At 37.1% G+C, this 22,523-nt stretch overlaps 2 protein-coding genes and 1 pseudogene across 4 annotated transcripts; 1 reads left to right on the plus strand and 2 right to left on the minus strand.

The window, feature by feature from the left end:
- Positions 1–2,886: 2,886 nt before the first annotated feature.
- On the plus strand, positions 2,887–8,539 carry LOC149007159 (SUPPRESSOR OF GAMMA RESPONSE 1-like; annotated as a pseudogene). Its single transcript, XR_016175317.1, has 6 exons — positions 2,887–2,974; positions 3,808–3,940; positions 5,105–5,291; positions 5,759–6,238; positions 7,062–7,385; positions 7,959–8,539. The product of XR_016175317.1 is annotated as an SUPPRESSOR OF GAMMA RESPONSE 1-like (transcript).
- A 1,569-nt stretch (positions 8,540–10,108) lies between these two features.
- Positions 10,109–14,079, minus strand: LOC149007160 (uncharacterized). The gene is made up of 2 exons (XM_089166887.1): positions 13,427–14,079; positions 10,109–12,709 (listed from the first exon to the last, which is right to left on the minus strand). The coding sequence occupies exons 1-2, from the start codon at positions 13,490–13,492 to the stop codon at positions 11,612–11,614; spliced, it is 1,164 nt and encodes a 387-aa protein (XP_089023013.1). The 5' UTR covers positions 13,493–14,079; the 3' UTR covers positions 10,109–11,611.
- Positions 14,080–18,409: 4,330 nt separating this feature from the next.
- LOC149007161 (pentatricopeptide repeat-containing protein At1g08070, chloroplastic-like) lies at positions 18,410–21,858 on the minus strand. 2 transcript variants are annotated; one of them, XM_089167520.1, is made up of 2 exons: positions 19,646–21,858; positions 18,410–19,296 (listed from the first exon to the last, which is right to left on the minus strand). In XM_089167520.1, coding segments are annotated over exons 1-2 (2,100 nt in total). In that variant the 5' UTR covers positions 21,745–21,858; the 3' UTR covers positions 18,410–19,295. The 2 variants fall into 2 exon arrangements, with proteins under 2 accessions (XP_089023646.1, XP_089023645.1); XM_089167519.1 differs by lacking the exon at positions 18,410–19,296 and having other exon boundaries at positions 19,315–21,858.
- Positions 21,859–22,523: the final 665 nt, after the last annotated feature.

The following is a 22,523-nucleotide window of genomic DNA, read 5'->3' on the forward strand; positions in this document are numbered from 1 at the left end:
GTTGGAAGACTAGCAATTTACATTCATAACTCGAAACGAGATTGGTTTCTAGGATCACTTCTGGGCCTTTTAATAATCAATCTGACAAAGCACCTAGTCAACATTTTTTTTTTTAAAACAACGTCTTCAATAATGAGCCCAAGGTAGCTGCCACTTGGGTCCCCTTGACTTAACTATATTCAAATGTCACTGGTCATTGTCGTCTACTGTCATGAAACATCTTATTTTGAGAAGTGCATTTATCTTTGTTGCTTAGTTGATTTGGGACACATGACACCATAATCAACATTTAATGATAACAATATTGACCGAGATTGCAAGCCACAACACTTCACGATAATTAAGGAAACCAACTGACTAATGCCAAAGTTAAACCCAATTAGTTTGCGATAATTAAGGAAACCAACTGACTAATGCCAAGTTAAACCCAATTAGTTTGAATATTTATCCTATTCATTTCTGCTCCATTTTCTTTTAGAGGCTTTTTACGTGTGAATTTCTTTTGTGGACTTTAGTTTTTAGTGAATCATAAACTGATGTTGAGTTTTTTTTTTTTTTTTGGATAATTACTATTGCCCCCTATACTTTGATTTTATTACTAATGTATCCCCTGTATTTTGCAAAATTACTAATCCAACCTTTAACTTTGTCTATAATTACTAATGCCCCCTACTGTTAAGTTCCGTTAGTTTACTGATGATGTGGCATCTCCATATTTTTAAAAAAATCCCAATCTCTTTACTTATTTACCCTTTTGTCAAGTTACAGTAATACCCTTAATTAATTGTAGAGAAAAAAATAATCATAATCTGTTTTACTCTAAAAAAAAATCACCAAAATAAAGAAATAATAATTGAATAAAATTAAAATAGAAACCGAAGAGGAGGGAAGATAGAATTCCAACTCAGATTTGGAAACTGAATATCGCCTACTTCGTTAATTCCTTCTCTGGCAAGATTTTGTGTTTCATCAATGGTGGGTTAGTAAAGCGGTTAAAAGTCTAAACTCCCATGGGGAGGTGTTACGTTTCGTTTCCAATATTAAAAAAGCACCAGTCCCCCCCCAAAAAAAAAAAAATTTGTGGTTTCCTTCCCTACGTATGCTAGAGGAGAAGGTGGGAAACCAAATCGAATTTGAATTTTGCCAATTTCTTTAATTCAAAATAAATAAGTTTAGTGAAGGTGGAAAACCAATATTTTTTTTAATTCAAAATAAATGAAGTTAGGGTAAAATTGACATTTAATCTGGTTTTTATAAATGGGTAGTATCGTCTTTTGATTTCTTAATTTTAATGAAGGACAAAGTGGACATTACATATTCAAACTTAACGGCTACTTAACACCGTTATAAGGAAGGGGGGCAACAGTAATTTTGTAAAGAACAGGGTTTTATTAGTAATAAAATCAAAGTACAGGGGGGCAACAGTAATTATCCCTTTTTTTTTTTTTTTTTTTTTTTTTTTTTGTAACAAAGGAGCTTTTTATATATAGGGAAATTGGGGTTAAAATAATTACATATGCTGCCGGTAAGGATTGAACCCACAATCTCTCCACTGAGAGGTGAGTTCTCAACCACTGCACTATCCTTCCATTGGCAATATAATATATAACGTGTGGGTTCCAAGCAGACTAACACTTATTAAGTATATTCAAATTTCAAACATAAAATGATCAAAGTACCCTTCAGGTTATTTAATAAATTGTATTAATCTATGGTTTTAAAAAGAAATAAGTGATCATTAATCATTAATTATATGGTTAAAAAAGATATAATAAAAAAAAAAAAGAAAAAAATTATATTAACATAATGTATTAAATAACCTAAGGGGTATTTTGGTCCCTTAACGTTTGAAATTTGAATATACTTAACGGAGTCTAATGGTGTTAGTCTCGTTAGGATCCACAAATAATATATTGCACTAAGGGGACCCACACGTGAAAAACTCTTTATTATTTAATTTTATATTCTTTGTCAGAAATAAACCGGATAAATTTCCATTAGAATTCTGGGCTTTCCGTGTTGCTCCTTGCGGGATCTAGACATAGCTAGTATTCCAAGCTCATATATTTTCTCATTTTCATAGCCCATGCAAATGTCGGTTGAATGTTTGGGTTAGGCACTTCCTATTAGATTAGTTATGGCCCATGCAACAAGCCTGGGCTGCGAAGTTCATGGGTTGTCTACGTGTAGCATTGAATGAGCTTGGGCCCATACTTTCTGGGCTTAAAACGAGGCCCAAAAACCTTTATCCACGTGATTGGATCCAGGAAGTACCACTTGGGGGTCGACTAGTTTCGTTCGAGGTTGGTTGTTTAGCAGTTTAGGCAATCATGCTGACTCGGACGGGGTTACTTGGGCATTAAGTATCCCAGTAAACCCACTGGGCTTCCAGAACTGGAGCCCACCTATTGTGGGCCCGCGTTTTCCTTCTTTGAACACATGTTGGAATTGGGGAACATCACCCATTTTTCCAGGCAACTTGTGCTGTTTCACTGGACTGGCAGCTCAGACGCCTTTTGGTCCATGTACTTTGTTGACCGTTCGATGTGCATCCGCAACTCATTTCTCGATATAGCTTACGCATTATCCAATGCATTTGCGCCACGTGTATTCGCACTTCGAACGTTGGAGGTATGGTGCTATCATCCAGATGCTTGTTACCGTTGTTTGTTTGGCTTGGGGAGGAAGTCAAGGAATTATCCACTACATCCACGTCTATGATTAGACATCATGTTCATCAATAGGCGCGAACCCGAGGCTAGCTCAACGGTCGTGGACAACCAAACGAGGCTGTTGCTTCGGATCCGAGCCTACACCGACATTCTCCGAAGCCTCAGCTGTTTTTCCCGCTCTTGACTTGACTAGTTTACTTCGTTTAGTGGAGAAAGGAAATTTCCTTTTACTCTCTGTAGTCTCTGCCTCAGTCTTACTCTTGCAAGCCCTGACCTTCTCTGTCTCGCTACGAGATGCCCAGGTTAGAACTTAGAAGCTTCTAGTTCCTAAAGATTTAATGTTTCTAAATTCGTTCCGTTCGATCACTAGCTTATATTTTGTTTGATTTATTGATCTGAAATCTTCTAGGATAGTGAACATGTAGGAGTTCTTGATTGTTGGCTTTTTATTGAGCTCCCTTTCGTGTGTTTGCTAGAGATAGTTACATTGATTCTGATGTTGAGAAAGCATATCGTGTTTGAGACAATAGAGTGTTAATGCGCAGAAGATGTTAGTGCTACTGAACTCATCTAAAGCTAATATAGTGTTGGAAGGCTGCAATGCTTGAGTGATTTTCTGGGTGCTATGGTGATAGACTTGTCTTACTAGAACTTGTGCTTATTCTGTAACTCTTTGGATTCTGGAAGAATGTAGAGGTCTTAATGTTCTAAAATGAAGGGCCAACTCATGCATTGAAACCCAAGGCATTAAATTCTTCGGTGAATTTTTTGTGGTTGCAGTAGTTATTAGTCTTGTACCCAAAAATGAATGTGGTTAGAGGCAGAATAAATCTGTCTGGCTTTTTAGGTATCCGGTGACCACCCTCTGTACAATGTCTATACCTCAAGCGATTTCAAATTCTGCTTTATTCTTAATCTGATTTTTCTTCATCCAATCTCCCACAGAGCATTAATACTTTTGAATTCGCATTCATAGTTTCTGAAGTTTCTTGATTAAATCGTGTACTAGTGGGATACCTTGAATGCTCCTATGTATCATCGATGCTCTATCTATTCAACTTGTATTTAAGTCCTCCCCTTTTGTGTTGAATAGTTGAATGTTTACTTTATCTCTGCAAAACACAATTTTTTGCAGGACTTGGCTTATTGATAGTAGAGCAATTGCAAGGAAGGTTAGAAATGCTACTCAAATTACTGCATATCAAGTCAGAAATAATGGGGCGCAAAGAGAATGCCCGAATTGCCATTATCGTATTGACAACAACGATGTAAGCTTTACAGTTTTATTATTTTCATTAATGTGGTTATCCTCTTTATGTTTTCAAGCTGTGTTTCAATGACATGAACTAGGATGAGGTTGAGATCCAATCAATAGTGTCATAGTGATGCTAGTACCTGAAAGTAAATTCATTTTGCTGGGACAAAAATTTATGTTGATGCTTTGATGTAAATATCTAATGTGAATGAACCAACCTTCTCTATCATCTTTGATTTTGATGCATGTTCCAAGCAATGACATACGTTTTTAATGGTTGGGAAGAGGGGTAGTGAGAAATACCAGAATCTTGACACACCTGGAATAATTGCATTGTGTTTACTCTGAAACTCATAACCCTCTAATGTGCAATTACCTTGTGGAACAAATAAATGTTCACAATTTTTTTCTTTCTTTGAGTATTTGTCATAATAGGAGTCCTACTGTCTTTTGCAGATTCATGAATACAGGACATGAGAGGATTTGAAAATGTATATCGACACCCACAATATGAACTACAGTAATTACCTGCAGTTATATTGAGCTGTTGGGTAACAGGATGACAAGTTTGTTTTTACCCATTCTGGATGTCCAGAACACAAACATTGGTGACATTAACATACCATAACTTTGTCTAAATACCAACGATCATCTTCAATTTCAGAATCAGTAATTTTTCCAATGTATCTCTCCCACATCACCCTCCCCCCCCCCCCCCCCAACCTGAAAAGAAAAAAGGCAAAACAGAAACAGAAAAAAAAGAAGAAGCCTTGTGAATTGTTCCCTAAATTCTACTTTACTTTCTAATTGGCTGAGTGTGAGAGGGATAAAAGATCGCCTTTGGTCCAGCATGAGATGGAAAGTCTGCTGTACAAGATCTTGTTGGCAAAAATCTACCAAAAGAGATATCCTGACCATCCAAATTCAAGACTTACGCTTCTCTTTTTGGATAGAGCTATATATAAGCTAACTAGAAACACAGCTCGATGAATAAAATTAAGATTACCTTCTGTTTCTGAGTGCATATCAATGTCTCACTTTAGCTATCCCCTATGACTATTTTAATATTTGTTGAATTTGGAAAATGTTTTATGGAATGTAGCTGGACTAGTGTAGCAAATATTTATTTAACTGAAACTGCATTAATTGTTCTTGCTGTGGAGCTTGTAATGTGCAGGTTTCCATTGACTGGCCAGGTCTGCCTGCTGGTGTTAAGTTTGATCCATCTGATGTAGAGCTTTTAGAGCATTTAGCAGGGAAGGTTGGGCTAGGGAATTCAGAACCACATTTATTTATTGATGAATTCATCCCCACACTTGAGGGTGATGAGGGAATTTACTATAAACATCCTGAAGATCTTCCTGGTAAGTGAGTTCTCAGATTCTTCTGAACCAAGTTGATAAAAATACCATAGTTCTCTGGGACGTTGAAATTTATTTAATTAGAAAACAGAACGATCAGATTTCTCAAGGTCAGGCGATTTATAAATCATCTTTGGGTTGTTCATAAAATACTCTAATATGGGTTCACCAGATGAGGCTGAATTTCTGTGACAGGTGTGCCCAAGGTCCCTTGGATGAGATATCAAATTCCAGCCCAAACAAAATCCATTCCATCTCTGGGACAATGTGCATTCTTGTTTTGATAAGAATGAAGAAGCCCTTCTCTTATATTGGTTTATTTAAAAAAGATCAATTCTTTAAGCTGAATTACTTAGCTCTTACCTGGTCGGGTTCCAATGCCAAAAAGATTTCATTTCTCATCTTTTCCAGACAAAATGTGATCGAGTTGGTGTTTGCTGATTCAATTACTCTATTTGGTTTCCCTTTAGGTGCCAAGAAAGATGGAAGCAGTATCCATTTCTTTCACAGAACAACTAATGCATATGCAACTGGTCATCGCAAGCGCCGCAAAATTAACAATCAATGTCCTTTGACAGAGGAGCCTGTCCGCTGGCATAAGACTGGTAAAACAAAGCCTGTACTACATAATTGGAGTTCATAAGGGATGGAAGAAGTTTATGGTTCTCTATAGAAGTTCCAAGAAGGGGTCCAAGCCAGATAAGTTCAATTGGGTGATGCATCAGTACCATCTAGGCATGAAAGCTGATGAACAGGAAGGCGACTATGTTGTTTCCAAAATTTTCTACCAACAGCAGCAGAAGCAACAGGATAAGAGTGATTTCAATCTAGCTACTGAAGAATCTGATGGAGTAAAAGTCCAACCCAGTCCATGGACACCTAAAACAGATACTCCAAATCTACATCGACCAGGAAAACGTCCTTTATTTGATGAGGACAACGAAGAGAAGGTAAAGTATTCAACTTTGCGGCCAATTTTTATTCTGAACTGTTGGACAATGAAATGCAAATGCTCCACAGGTGGATGAGGAAGGATGCTTAACTGATGGCATGTGATAGGTGTGGTGTATGTGTAGCAATTTTGACTGATTGTCTGATCACTTATTGCCCTCCTCATCCACTTTTGAATTGTCAGACCAAGAAATTATAGAGTGGAAGCCCTAAAAGTAGGGTTGGGATTTTTCTGATATAGGGGGCTCTACGTGAGAATGATTTGTCATGCCTAAGGGTATAGAACACCGATATGGAGGTTCTGCTCTCTTGGACTTCCCATGTGGCTTCTCTAAATGGGATTATCGGTTCCTTTGCCACTTCTTGAGTAACTATTACTGATTGATGGGGGGAAGAGACATATGTAGATTGGTACAACCGGAGGTATCATGAGAATTTTTCCATCTACATCCATTGACTTAGAATGTTTAAATCGAAGTTCTTGTTGTGAATGTTGACATAGAAACCTCCTGGGCTGAAAACTGATTCAGCATAGAGCATGCCAACTCTTACATTGATCATCAATTAGGTTAGCTTTAGTTTGTGATCTCTCCCCATGTATCCAGGGGTGGATGCTGAGTCCTGGACCTGCCAGCAAGCAAGGCATATACATGTCTTGGTTAGATCAACTTCCATTTTATTATCATTAAAGTAAAATAGTTTAGTCATATTTCTGGAAATTGATCAATTTTCTGTATACCCTTGCATGCAAAATTGCAGAATCTCAGATATGACCCTTTTTCATCATATGGATCTTTACTGAAATTGTTTCTTGTGGATTAGGAATCTGAATTCATCCGGGAGGCAACTCAAACCCCTCTGCCTGCTATTCATCTTGATGATGAAAAGCTGGATGTGTCATGGTGGGCATGCGATTCTCAGGCTGTTGTGGACCCTGATCCAAATGGTGTAGATGACTCATTGTTATGCAAGGAAATTCTCGAGTCTTATGCTCCTATTAATTATCCAGGACTAAGAAATGCCTCTCAGCTCCTGGACTCCAATGGAAACCAAAACGATACAGTTGAAGGAGATGTCACTGCAGCTGACGGGATCCCTGATCTTGATGGCATTGATCTTGGTACTCCACCAGATTTTGAACTTGCGGTAGGCCTCTCTTCCTTAGCTTTTTCATTGTTGGTTTACAGTAATAATGGACGAACTAGATGTAGGGAATGTGTGCTTTGTGGTTCCCATGTGAAAGTATGAATATTTACATCACCAAATGAAGGAGCAGATTTTTTTTTTTTTGTTCATTCTACCTTTCCTTCCCCCCCACCTCCCCTTTCTTTTCTGGCATAAGATAGGTACCTGTTTCTTGGGGGATGGACGGAAGCTTCCCTGGAAGTTTGAACTCAAGACCTCTTAGTGTTTTGGCCTTTTATTCTCCTCAGTGTTCTCAGCCTCGTGCATAGAGTTTATCACCTCTAGCTCGAAGTCTTTTTGTTCCAGTTAGGGTAAGGATTGGAGGTGGAGACAGTTGTTCATGTTCACTTTGTTATGTACAAATCTAGTGGGAGTCAACCCTTGGAATTTGTTTTCAAATTTTTTGTGTTATATTTCCACAGTATAGTTTGTGATTTCACCTCATAAAGACAGACAGCTTTGATTCCATATTACTATCAAGCATTGCAATTTAAGCAGAACATAATATTCTATCTTCTTATTCTCATATTGCAGGATTTGCAGTTCGGTTCTCAGGAAAGTATTACGGGTTGGTTAGACAGGCTTTAAGGAGATGAAGTTAGGCAAGGTCCCCATGGAATGCATGCAGTAGCCCAATTTTGTTTCAGTTAGTGGAGTGATGGAACTTTGGCTCTGCAGATGAAGTTTACAGTCTTGGCCACAGTGAGTGGGTCAACTGTGTTTTGGATATCTGAAAAGGTTTTAGAGCTGCCAGTGCCATTGAAATTGAAGAACTAGTTGAAGCTCTTCTAACTGCAGCTCCCTCCCAGTTTCCCAATGATACATGGGAGATTTTGGCATGACTGCAGTTTGGCTGGACTGGGAAATGATCCTTAGCTTTTCCCAACTCTCAACTTTCTGTCCTTCCGGTGCAGAACTCAATGTTTGGCCTTCCCTCAAGTGGAGCAACCACTAACCAGGCTAATTGCAGCCTCAGGTATAATGGTTCTTCCAGGAAACTGGAGAGCAGCAACTTATAAATGTATTATCTACCAAACAAGAAGTGTATGTGTGGCTTCATGCTGAACTTATTGCTTTGTTATGAATATTTACATAAAGATTGTGGTATCCCTATAGTGGCAGAATCAAGTTTCAATGTGAAAGCTTCAGTTATGGGCCGAAGCTGAGGATGGGCTTTGCAGGATGTGTAGAAGCCCAATATTGTTGGTTTTGGCTTGTAGTCACACCAACCTTGATTGGGGTGGGGACCATAACAAAGATGGGTGGCCTTAACTGGTGGGCCATATTAATTCCCAACCATGTGGGCCCTAAAATTTCTTACCAAAAAATATGTGGGCCCTAAAATACTCAATCCAGATGTTAGTCTTCAGAGCTCTCACAGCCCCTATTTTTCTTTTCTGGTAAACACACGGCTCCTATGATGGCTAACAAGGAGTAGAGTCACTAATATCTTACACGTAATATATGTTTCCATTCCCACTAAGCTTGGTGAGATTCTCACGCTTCTACCTCAATAATTTCTCTCGTCCACCACAATTTTCACATGAATTCAACCTACCCACCTGACAGCAGATCCATGGCTGTTGAGTTCCTTACATTAGTGGTTTTGTGTCCATCCATGCTTGCCTTGTTTCTATTTTCTAGTTAGAATGCAATCTGCTTTGGTACAACCTGATGTGAATATGGTTTATCAATTCAGTTCGGATTCCATTTAGTTGGGACAAGACTTATTGTTGTAATCCATCTGGGAATTTCTGATAATGTGTATAAATCACGGTTGATCCAATCCAGATACCTGCAACCATGTTCCATATAACTTCTCCAGTACTCTTCACATGACACTTCATTCATTGGATGAGAAGATATCTTGGGCGATTAAGAATCAGATTCTAATATATATACTAAAAAGGTCTAATGCTGTAAGCTGCGTGCTTCTGACCTGTATAAGAAAAAGAAAAAAATTTAACAATTTATACAGTATTTTAAGGTTTTTTTTTCACCAAGCTTCACCTTCAAGGAGATCGAATTAGCCAACAAAAGCAGCAGTCAAGTTCCATCAATGAAGACAGGGCATGAAGGAGCTATCTATTTTTTATTTTTTTTTGGGTAAGATAAGCAACTATGTACTTATGTTCATCTTTTGGTCAATTTTTATTTTTGTTTGTTCCACGAGATCTTTATTGCAATGCAAATATAAAAAGGGGAAAACACACTGTATAAGGTTTCAACACAAGCAGAGTTCTGAAGACAGTTTTCATAAACTTTTGCTGGAGGCTGTTTTGTTCCCTTAATCTCGGGGTCAAAGGCGTCTACATTGGGACTGTTGAAACTACATTTTTTTCCTTTTAAATTTTTTAAAATTTCTTTTATAATCTTCGTTTTTACACATAGCACTTGCCCCCTTCCCCCTATTTTTTTTGAAACTCAGAAAATTCATTGTCTTCTATGTAAAGTATCAATACTTGACCCCCTCCCAAAGTTCAATCCTAGTTCCACCCCTGCTCGGGTTACAATTGCAGTGCAAATATCCTGGCTTCAAAGGCTTTTTATACCATATATATAATTGAATAGCTCTATTTTAGTATTTTAACAGGAAAAATAATAATATCTATCCATATTACATTTCCCACCTTCTTTGCTCCCCCATTTACACCATGGACCCACACATTATCTCCACATAAAATGTCGTCTCTAAAAGTATTTTCCATCACCCCTAGTAGTGGGAAAGTGCACTTACAAATTACAATAATGTTAGAAACTTATCCCCAATGTTTTTGATATTCCTTTAGCTCTTACATCTTTATGCTTCCTTTTTTTCTTTCTTTAATACTTTTCATCGAACACAAAGAAGACATAAAATATTTGCAAAAGTTACTCCACCGATGGCCATGTCATTGATTCCCACGGTAGCACCATAAGATTCACGAAGAAAAGGAAGCCCAAATGGCAAACTTTCATGCGTCGACGAAACCAGTGGAGGTTCCATTCTTCATTTATCAGATGTTCTTTCTGTTTCTTAATGATATATCTACAAGCTTTGCCGCCTCAAATTAGTCATCAAACAACCCCCAAGTTCTGAACTCTTTCCTGGGACAAAACTCTGTTGAGTCCTGAGTTGAATGAATTTTCACTGCTCGGGGCACTTGTGAATGACCAAACACTCAAATCATCTCATGTCCCTCTAATGATGGAGCCATGGAGGCCATATACCACAGGGATCTAGAAAACAATTACAACAGGAGGTAACCTGTTACAGGTATAGACTGCATTTCAACAAACCAAGACTAGACTAGACCCACATGCCAGCTTCATAATCTGAGAACTTGTAGAGCCTCAAAATAATTTTGGAAGTCAATTTAATATTTCTCAATCAGTCTCTAGGGTTTACAGCAGGACAGTGATGAGGCAAATGGAATATACCAGTTGATAAACTGCAAATACATCACAGAATAATAGATTGAAAATGCTGGCAGGATAAACACAGCAAATTCACAACTAGAAACTAACAACCCCAGACAAGTGGGGATTTTCCAATTGTCTTGTTTCACTGTCACCTGAACAAACTCAAACCCTATGGAATGTAAGAATATCACCACCACAAAGACATCCAACTATATTATTCCCGATTTAGAGGTTTCTTAGATTACTTCCAGGAGAAATAAAACAATGTTCAAAACCACCACAAATTTCTTCTAATTGACACAAGAAAATAGTGAAATCAACATTATCAAGAGTTCCTATTTTAAGCATCTCAATGTACATGTCAACAAATTAAAATGAGAAGAATACAAGAATAGATTAGTCTCAAAGAACCAAAATTCCCACCATACAAAAGCTCGGGAAATGTCATCAGTTTTCAATTTGGGGGAATTAATCATACCACCTCCAAGGTGATTTTCCCCACATAGCAAGCTTGTTTGGCAAAAAGACATGATCTCCACATGGACGAAACCAAACAACAGGAAAAGAAAAGAAAAAACAAAGGGGAAATATACAAAGTTTCACGCAGGATATACTCACCCAAGCTCCCCCCTCTCTTCCCTCAAAAGAATGATGGGTACATGGTCTTTCTAATCTCAACACCACAACACAGTCATCAATTGCCCCACAGGAACACTCTGGAGGTGTCAATAGTTCTGCCCTTTATAAACTTTACACTGTAGAAACTCACTCAACCTCAAAGAGACTTAGCCACTGTCTCTTTTGCAGTTGCCAGGCAAGAGAAATTTATACTTGTCAGCATTGTTTAAAAGAAATGCTGGGAGATGAACTGCTGAATGGGAAGATGGTATTGGTCCTAACTTTCCAATGATCTCCTTGAAAGTGTACTCCTCAGGAAGCATGTCAAATAGGTCGGCACCTTTGCAGATTACATCTTGAAGCCGTTTCGGATTTAAGAAATGAGTAAATCTCACTCGATCAACATGGCTGTAGGCTTTTATCTTAAATATGAATTCACTGATACGACGGAAACAAAAGCTACAATGCCACCCAGCATCTGCCAGGAGATCATCCGTCTGACGATAATGTGCATACCTTGTCTTCCCCGTCTGATACCTGTGGACTGAAGCTCTCCAACTCTTGTCATCCAGAAAAAATTCAAACGAATACAAATAGTTCTTCAGTTGAAGATGGAGGATGGGAGGGATTTCATCACACCACCTCAAGAGATTAATCGTGTGGCTGCTTGGTATCTCATCAACATCTGACATAATCAACAAGTCATCATCAGTGATGCCAGCTATTTTGAGGAGCTGATCAAGTGCGACTCGCTGGTATGCCTCCTCAACAAACGGGTTTTCTCCTTTTTTAAACCTCCCTCCAAAGGTCCCATAAGTTAGCCGGGGCTCAACAAATTTGAATTGATGTCGATGGCTTGCAAAGATCAGAGGCTTTGGCAATCCAGTGAAGGTTGAATTCGATTCTAGCAGAACAAATTGGGTGATGTAAGGATACAGTTCCTTCCACCGTAAGGTAAGGATATCCACTTCATTGCTGAACAAGACTGCATCAAATACTCGTCTGGGTGACTCACGAATTCCCCATCCATGAAGTTTGCAAAGGTGCTCCATTGAGACATTCTCGTGATAATAATGCGGAATATTATTAAAAGGTTTGGGTGGAGATTCCCATAATGGCCGTAAGAAATATGAGATCTTCTGCCCATGCATATAGATAGCTAAACTGCATGTTGGAATCATAATGAACAGAAGCATGAAGATCTTCAAATCCAACCCCCGGAGAATACAACGGAGTCTTGACAAGCCCAATGCAGCACGCGTTTTCTGCAAATTGAAATTCAAGGATACTTAGTTTCTTTCCCCGGAAACCTAGAATAAAATAAATAGAGACGAAAACAATAGAAACGCGACCCATCCCCAAAATGACGATTGAACATCGACGAAAGTAGATAGAAGCCTAGACCATAATCTATCATTTTTTCCAAGTTGAAATAAATAGGAAAAACTGAAAAGGCCTGGACGAGGGTCATTTTGCTAGCATGAATAAGCTCTCTCCAGTTATTCAATCGCTAATGGAAATAAAAGAGAACCTTCCCCGTTCAATTCCTTTTTTTTCTGCAACGAAAAGAGGTAGAGCTTCGGATCCTCATACCCAAAATCCACAACTGAATTACTCCAAATCATAGATTTCAAAATCTCACTAACACACATTGTAGGTAAACCCTTGAAAAAGGGTCCAAAAGGGGGATTTTTAGGGCCACAAAAATTTACAAATACATTCGAAATTCTAAAGAGAAAACAATACAATAGCTAAGCAAACCCTTATGTGGACAGAATTAGGGTTCATCTTATGATGACGACTACCAGGAAAGTGAACACAAAACAGAGACACCAATTGAAGAAAACAGGAAGTCGTTTTCCATTGACATAAATTTTTAAATTAACAAAAATCGGCGAAGTAAAGGGCAGACGAGAGACCGAAAGAAGATCCTATCTTAAACTGAAAATAAATAATAAAATAAAAGGAAAAGAGCAAAATACCTCGCCACAATAATCTTCACAGATATCATCCGTCTTCTTAGAGCTGTAATATCCACCGTCAGGCATTATGAACACCCAATTTGAAGAAGAAAAAAGAGAGTATTTGGGGATCAATTCACGCTCCAATCTGCCTCTTTTTTTTTTTTTTCTCTTCTATCTCTCTCCCTCTCAGCAAACCAAGAGGAAATAATAGATCAAAGTTCAAATCTCGCCAAAGGATAGAAAAAAACCCACTTGAAAACCCAGGCAGAGAGCGTTACAGAGCTCAGCGATCTTCGTATAACCCCGATCGTCTCTTCGGCTTCTCCACCAGCTTCGGCAATTATAGCCGTTTGGTGGTTTTCGCCTTGATGCAGATACTCCACTTCGCAAATACAAAACCGCTCACCCAACAGAAAAAAAATTGGAGGAATATAGAGAAGAGAGAGAGAATCGAAAAACCCTAAAAAAAATCTAAATTTTTTGAAGTGAAACCACAAATGAAATAAAAAAAAAAAAAAAAAGAAATAGTGAATCTTTTTAAAAAAAATTTAAATGTACAGAAAAAAGAGAAGAAAGCCTGTGCCTCTCTGGAATGGATGGCAGTTGTAACTTGTAAACAAATACAGAAGAGCCGTTTCTCTTTGTTTTTTCTGTTTTTTTTTTTTCTTGTTTCTCTTCTCTCTCTCTCTCTCTCTCTCTCTCTCTCTGTAACGCTTCCTTCCCACTTGTTTTTTCTTTTCTTCTACTCTCTCTCTCTCTCCCTAATCACAGCTTTATATACACTTCTATCAGACATTGCCTGTCTTCTACCATTTGATTCATTTGACCATTATACCCTTCTCCTAATTCCCAACAGATATAAGGGTATTTTAGGTATTCAGAAGATACGCTGGGCCCACGCGCCAATAGACCAGGTCGGTAGACCCAAATGCATCCGTTATGTCGTTTTGAGTTGATATTTTCTTTTCTCCTCTTTATTTATTATAATAATAATAATAATAATAATAATCATTTGGATTCTTTAAAATAATACTTCAAATAATGAGGGGAGGTGGTTACCAATAAAACAAACAAAATAATGAGAGAAAAGGTGAAAACAGTTCCGGTTTTAATGGAATTAGGATCCGGATCCGTATACATCCGTCCGTTGATATTTCACTTATCATGTTTTAAGAAAAATCTCACCAATTTAGGTAGGAATTTACAGAAAATTTAAGGGCCTCATTGGCTACTTGAGTCAGCAGATTTCAAATATCTAAAGATTTCAATTAGATTCAATGGTGGCAATTCAATCAATAAAAAGACATTTCTCTATCATCGACTTGGTCAAGGAGATTAAGGAGTTTAAGAGAAATTTTAATCTTTGTAAATTTGTTCATCATGTTCGAGAGATCAATACACGTACCAAAGGTCTTGGGTTCGCATCTACTCGGCGGCATTGATATTAACTTGACCGGATAAACTTCAATTCAAAAAAAAAAAATCTTTTTTGTAGATGCTACCCGGTATGTTGTCCTCCCTTGCTAATAAAAAAAAGTTTTAAAGCTTGTAAATATTTTTTCCCCCTTTTTCAATAAAAAATTCATTTTTCTCAAAAAATATATTTTTTTGAGATTTACTAAGGCATAATTAATTGAACAGTAAGATTCATACTTGTTTGTAAGTGGGGAGGTCGTAGGTTCAACCCTTGCTAACGACATTTTCAGTATTTAAAAATCACCAGTACCACCAAAAAATATATATATATTTAGAGTTTTCAAATTTATAAAGTCATGATTCATTAAATTAACTTTTTGGTTAACCTGAATTTGTGGAATGAAAACCTTAGAAAACTCTTCGTTTTTGTTAGAAAGTTGAAGTTCGGACAATACCGTCCAATGTTTAACTCTTTTAATATTATGAGTGAAATTTTTGTGCTTTTTTATAGAAAGAGTGAAATCTCTATATTTCACCCTATACCCTTAAATTTAAGATTCATATTTTTAATGTAAAAAATAAATCTCTAGATTTTATGAATCCATGAATTTCTATAATTAAATAAGTATAAATCTTGCATTTATGAATGCAAAGATTCATGTACCTAAACATGCCTAAGATTTTTTGCCTTTTCTATGTCACTTTCAGTGGACCCCACTTTTCTATATTTTCCATCCTTTTTTTCCTTATAAACAAACGGGGCTTGTAAGTTGTAACACCAAAAAGGGGGGAACAAGAGAAATGTGGACTTGCGTCAGAGACGGGTCGGACTCGGTCATAGGTTGGTAGACATGGAAAGATGATTAGATGAGTTAGTGACGTGTTTTAGTTTGGTGGACTAATTAAATGTTTTTTAGAGACTATAACAACGCGTTTCAAATTTACAAACTAAACATTGAATCCAACAATACAGGACAACAGGATCCAAGTCTTAATTAAAAGTCATTAAACCAAATTTATTTATCAACGTTTGTTGGTTCAACTGATCATAATCAGTTCAACTGACACGTTTTATAACGTTCGATGGTTCAACTGACCGGCTTGAGTTGGTTTGACCATAATCAGTTCAGCTGACACGTTTTCTAACGGTTTCATGGTTCAACTGATCGGCTTGAGTTGGGTTTGATTTACCCTTTCTGTTAGTAAGAAAAATCAAGTTGCTACACCTATCCAGTATTTAATAAAGTAACTCCTTGAATGAGTTAATAGATGAAGAGTTCAAATGAGGAATCAAATATGGAATTGGAATCTTGAATGAACCAGGTCAATTACAACTCTTAGATAATCTTGAATTGAATTTTTATTTTTATTTTTATTTTTGATTTGGCGGTGATCTTGGTGAGTGTGGATTATCTCTCTTGACGACTCTTTTAATGATATTATAACCACAAATTATGTAAGAACCTACAAATAAAAATATTGTAAACTCCTTATAGTTCGTGGTCAACAATTGTCAGGGGAAACAATCCGGATATTATCTAGGTCTTGGTATTTAGGCTTTTTGGTTCAAAAGATCAAATGGACCACAGCTGATGTGGTTGACTTCGATCTTATTTTTTGGTTCTTAGATCGAAGGGTAGATAAAGTCAGTGGTTTATTTTTATCCGAAAAAATCTCATTTGAGTTGAAAATTGAAAATTTTCAAAAAATAGAATTAAGTACTCGACATGTTAGATAGACACTAGAATTCGTTTATTTAAAAAATATTTCAACTCAATTTAATTTATTTGACGACAGAAGAATTAAGTACTTGACCATGACTTGTCATTGGGACCACTAGACCCAAAAGAGCAACCCATAAATCTGTTTTTTTATTGGTTGAAAAACGCATTAACACTTTTTTTTTTTGTGAGGGGGTTGAATACACCGATAAATATGTTGAGGTAAAGTAATTGGACAAATCAAATTTATCAAATAAGTAATTGTATACAACTAAGGTCCTAGGATATTATTTTTTCGAAAATCGTCTTGGACCCCTGTAACCTCCCTCGTGGCTTGTCTGAACTAGTTTTAGAGGACACCTGTGGGAAGCGTTATCAAAGGATGTAATCTTTCTTTTCTTTCCAGTTTCTAATTCAAAGCACCTTTTACCACATAAAGATTAAAAAATTTAAAAAGTCTATTTTACTCCAAAGTTTATATGATTTCTAAGTCAAATTTAGCTTGAAATAATGAACAAATAGATTTTGTTCAATAATTCATAGTTTGATATACAAGAGACAATTGACATCAATAAAGAGAATGGTCGTGGTGGTGGGCCTGGTGGCAGTAGTGATAGTGATACTAGATGGTAATTACTTCATTAACATATAACCCCACCTAACCAAACTTTATAAGATAATGTAATGGCCTTAATTGTTTTCTTTATTCAAATTATAGTTTGTTTGTTATCAGTCACATTTTAAGCTTGTTTATATAGAGGGGGTAAATTAGACATACGGGAGAAGCCATAACTCCAAAGAAATTTGAACTCTTGACCTTTTACTTCTGAAGTGGTTGGTTTTTTTGTCAATTGAATCAAACAAAATTTAATTTAATTACTAATTTAAAACCAACATTTTTTAAGTTTATGCATCAATTAAAATGCCATTTTATTTGTTATCTTTATCATGCTATTTTCAATACCATCAAGATGTTATTTAATTATCCACAAGGCATGATTTCATGTCTCGATGTTGAGAGTGTGTAGCCATCATGCCTTGCACACGACCATGTACTAACATCATGTCATTTTCTTTGTAAATGTGCGATATGTGTCAATTACATCAAAATATTAAAATCCATTTACAAGTCACATTAATTTTATTTTTTTTAAATTTAATCACAAATCTTTGATGTAACTTATAAATAGATTTCAATCATTTGATGTGATATTAGAACACATATCATACATTTACAAGGAAATGAATGGTCCATTCCTGACAAAGAAATGGACTGAATAAATTTCTAGTTTCAAGCAAGAAAAACAAATTTATGAGTGCAATCTATGTAGATGTAATGGTGATAGTAACACTTGTTGGAATGCTTATGCCATGCCACATGCAACTATTACTGTTACTCCTTCAATGCATGTCACATGACAAATGTAGGAAGACAGGAAAATCAAACAAATGAAAACAGAACCCAAATAAATCAAATATCTTTTCATAAAAATATAATTTGTTTACCGTAAAAGCTTCATGTACTGTTGCATTCCCATTCAACTTCACATGGTTTATTGAATTTCAACCCCCAAGGGAAAAAAATTTTTGGGAAGGAAGAAAGATTTTCTATCTTGACCGGAGAGGTCTATATTTTTCTATACCTCTTCACCACATTATAAGAAAGAGAGATGCAAAATATGAAAGAAAATGATAAATAAATAATTCTAATATTTATTTTTTAAACCATTTAAAGAATCTTAATAGATCAAGATATTTTCATCTTAAATATGCAATTTGGTAGAAGCTTAGGATTGTAATGTTTTACGTTTTCCAATGATGATTCTTCCAAACAAAGATAATTAAAATTATTCATCAAATTAACTACATTAAAACACACCGCCCGCATTGAAAGTGAAGTCAAGTACACAAGTAAGATAATAGTAATAAAAGATTTAAAAATAATCATCTATACTAAACGTGGGAAACGAGATTGTTGCCATGTTCCCTTCATTAAGAGGTCGAATAAGATTAAACAAAATAATACTTTAATATTGATGTAATTTTTAATTTACATGTCAATTATATATTTCTCTTCTCAACCCCTTATTGTTTTAACTCAATTTTTATTAGAAGATGAGGTGGAAGGTTTATGTTTGATTTTGATCGAGTCTAATTCACCCAATCTAATCCAAAACCTATCTTTTTGACCATGACCAGGTTAGGCCCAAACCTTGACACTCAACTTGGTGACTTGTTTTCATACCCTATCTTCTCTGCTATTTTCTGTCTTTCAAAGCATGAAAAGGTTATCTTAATGGTGTCATATAGCCAGTGAAGCATGACAGTTTCAGAAGGCAAGAATTCTGGGAAGTCAACATATCAGGCCACATGTCAGTATCTTATGATATTAACTTCTTTTAAATCAAGATGATGACTAACTATATCTAATAGAATAACATATAATTCATATTCTAACATGGAGCAGCTAGACCAGGGTCGTCTTATTCTCACAAGTCGGCACCTTCTTTAATCATTCTTATATGCCTATTTTGGGTTTATTAGATAATAGATTGTTTCATCAAATTATCTTGTATTCAATCATTTGATAGATTTTTATTTAAAATTTTTAATGATACTTTATCATTTTCATTATTTTATTTGGATATTTATATTTCAGTCATATATTTTGAGTCCTGAAGACACATACCATCACTGTTCAGGTAGAAACATGGCATGCTGCAGGCATCCACCGTCTGAAGCTGTGTCTCTCTACACATACAGAGCCAGCAAAGCAAAAATCATGAAGAAACAACTAAAGAAAAAGTTTACTAATGCAATATCTCAACAGTTCTGGATAATACATGAATCATCTAAAAGAAATAAACCATACCAACTACCCTCTTTTCACTTTCCATATACTAGCAGTCCTTAATGAGACTCATGAACTATTGAATGCTGATGGGTCATCCTAAGATAAAAAAATTATTCAACAAATATTGATCTCATAGCATGTTTGAAATTTTTAAATGCATCAAGCTTCTATGGCATGTGTGGAACACAGCATTCCTAGGTGATTCTACAACACATCTTGTTATACAAAGCCATAGAAACAGCTTACCAGTAGTCGTTGCAGGAACAGTATCCTTCTTTGAAATGGTGGAAACGATTACGATCTCTGACAATAATTTCTCTACTATATAATTTCGATATGATCTTTGTTGCGGTGTGGCAGTCAGTACAGACTCTGAGGTTCTTAGATATTCGAATTGTGGTTCCAGGTGAAGTTCTAATAAGACCGAAGGCAATAGCCAACTTCTCACTATGGTGGGAGACTGATGCTTCTTTTCCATCTTCCTCTGCATCCAATCTTGCCTCTGCCGTGTTAGGCACATAACCAGCAGTCTTAATTCGCTCAATAATGTCCTCAATTGCACCATAAATCTCCTTTAATTGTGGATGGGAACTGTCTTCTGCAAAAAATTCATGAACCACTCCATCCAACTCAATTGAACTACATCCTGGTGTCTTCTTGATTCCCTTCTCTTTCATCAGATTCCTTACCTTTAAAGCATCCCCCCAGCAGCCCACAGATGCATAAATATTAGATAGGAGAATATAATCCCCACTATGAGTGGGATCCAGTCTTGCTAGCTGTTTCAAAGATTCTTCCCCAATTTCAACATTTTTATGAACCTTACACGAAGCCAAGAGTGTTCTCCAGACAACAGAATTAGGTTCAATAGGCATGTTTTTTATAAATTGATATGCCTCTTCAATAAGACCCGCTCGACTAAGAATATCAACCATACAACCATAGTGCTCAATCCTTGGCTCAATGCCAAAGTCTCTGTTCATACTAACAAAAAATCCCCGACCCTCATCGACGAGGCCAGCATGACTACAAGCAGAGAGAACCCCTATGAAAGTCACATCATTTGGTTCAATATTATTTTTCTGCATCAACGAGAAGAAATCAAGTGCCTTTCTTCCCTGACCATTGCTAGCTAGACCTTGGATTAGCACTGTCCAAGACAAAACATTTTTTGAGGGCATCTTTTCAAACACGTCAAGTGAAATATCTGCAGATCCACATTTTGCATAGAAGTCCATTAGGGCAGTCCCAAGTGTGACAGTGAGCTTCAATCTCTTCTTCTTTATAAAGGAATGGACCCATTTTCCTGTTTCAAAAGCTCCCAAGACAGCACAAGATGAAAGAACACTGACCAAAGTAATCTCGTTAGGATCCACCTTTGCCATTTGCATCTGGTGGAATAGAGTGAGCGCCTCCCTACATCGGTTTGATTGACTGTAACCAGATATCATGGCACTCCAGGCGACAACATCTCGTTGTGGCATCTCATCAAACAACCTCCGTGCAGTATCCACCTGACCACATTTTGCATACATGTCCACAAGAGACGTTATCAAATTTAGATTCCCCTTAAAACCCTTCGACCTAATAGACTCATTTATCCACTCCCCTAATTTCAAATTCCCCAACCTTCCGCAGGCTGTCAGGACGCTAATCAAAGTAACATCATCAAACTCAACATTACAATGTAACATTTCATGAAACAATTCCACAACTTCCTCCCAGAACCCACACTTAGAGTAACCTGCAAAAATGGAATTCCAACTAACAACACCTTTCACAATCATTTCATCGAACACCCGGCGAGCTACTTGAACTCTGCCACAGTTAGCATATAAGTGGATCAAAGTATTCTGAACAAACTCATGCGGCCCTAAACCAAATTTGAATAACAGTCCGTGGACTTGCTCACCCTCTTTCAAGGCTTTTAATTTGGAACAAGCTTTCAACACACAGGGGAAAGTGTACGTATCTGCGTCGATCGAGCTTTCTAGCATTTGCTTGAAGATGATGATGGCATTTTCTGGGCATGATTTCAAGGTAAAGCCTCTAATCAAGATGTTGTACGCAGCAGAGTTAGGTTCATCGATCGAACGGAAAATTGAAAGGGCGTAATCCATGCTTCCAGGCATAAGGATCGAGGAAGACTCAAGGAGGTGTTCGGCGAGTCTGGGGTTTTGAATTTGGCCGGTTTTGATGACATGGGCGTGGATTTGCTGGGTGTCTTTGAAGGTTTTGCATTGCTCTAGTATCAAGGTTTTCGGATTTTCTGGAAATTGGTGAACGACGGTTGCTGTTTTGGATGCAGAGGTGAAAGTCATGGACGACGATAAACTGAACGCCATATGACAGTTCACTGGACGTTGTTAGTTAGGCCGTTTGGGCTCAGGTCCGGGTTTTAAAACCTAGAATCGGTTTTCGTTGTTGTTGCGATCCGGACCGAGTCGGATGCTTGGTGGAATCGCCCTGGTTAGGCAAGGGCCAAGGGGAAAGGAGAATTACAAACTCGACAAAGGCTAAGTGTTAGGAAAAGGAAAGGGGGAGGAACCGCTGTGGGGGGGGTTGTTTGGGGGAAAAAAGGGGGGGGGGAAAAAAAAAAGGAAAAAAAATTAAAAAAAAAAAAAAAAAAAAACAACCCCCCCCCCCCCCCCCCCCGCCCCCCCCCCCAAGGGGGTTGGGGGGGGGGGGGGGGGGGGGGGGGGGAGAGGAGGGGAGCAACCCCCCTTCCCCCCCCTTGAGAAAAGCTCTAGTTTTTTTTTTCTTTTGGTAAAACAAAAGTTGTAGTCGAGTTTTAGGGAAAGTGGGCTTTAATCGTAGTAAAAATGGGAGTTTCATTTTAAAATACTTCACGTGATAGATTCTTAGACTTCATTGGGCACTTCTTGGAGATTTCTTCTGAAAGAAGCTGAACCTTCTGGATTCCCTACCCAAGCTGAATTTTCTGGATTTTGCACCTCACATGAAGAGAAAATTTTCTAACTCACGTTGTTAGATTCATGACACGTGTCTAATATTAAAAAAATTATTTTTTTAAAAGAAAATACCGAAAATCTTCTCTCCCGGGCTCAAAAGAAGATTTTGTTTTTAAATTAAACAAGTGTCATGTAATCTAACATGTGGGTTG

The sequence above is a fragment of the Hakea prostrata genome, chromosome 8 (assembly GCF_041222555.1).
Source record: "Hakea prostrata isolate BN-2017 chromosome 8, UWA_Hpros_2, whole genome shotgun sequence".
Lineage (NCBI taxonomy): Eukaryota > Viridiplantae > Streptophyta > Magnoliopsida > Proteales > Proteaceae > Hakea > Hakea prostrata.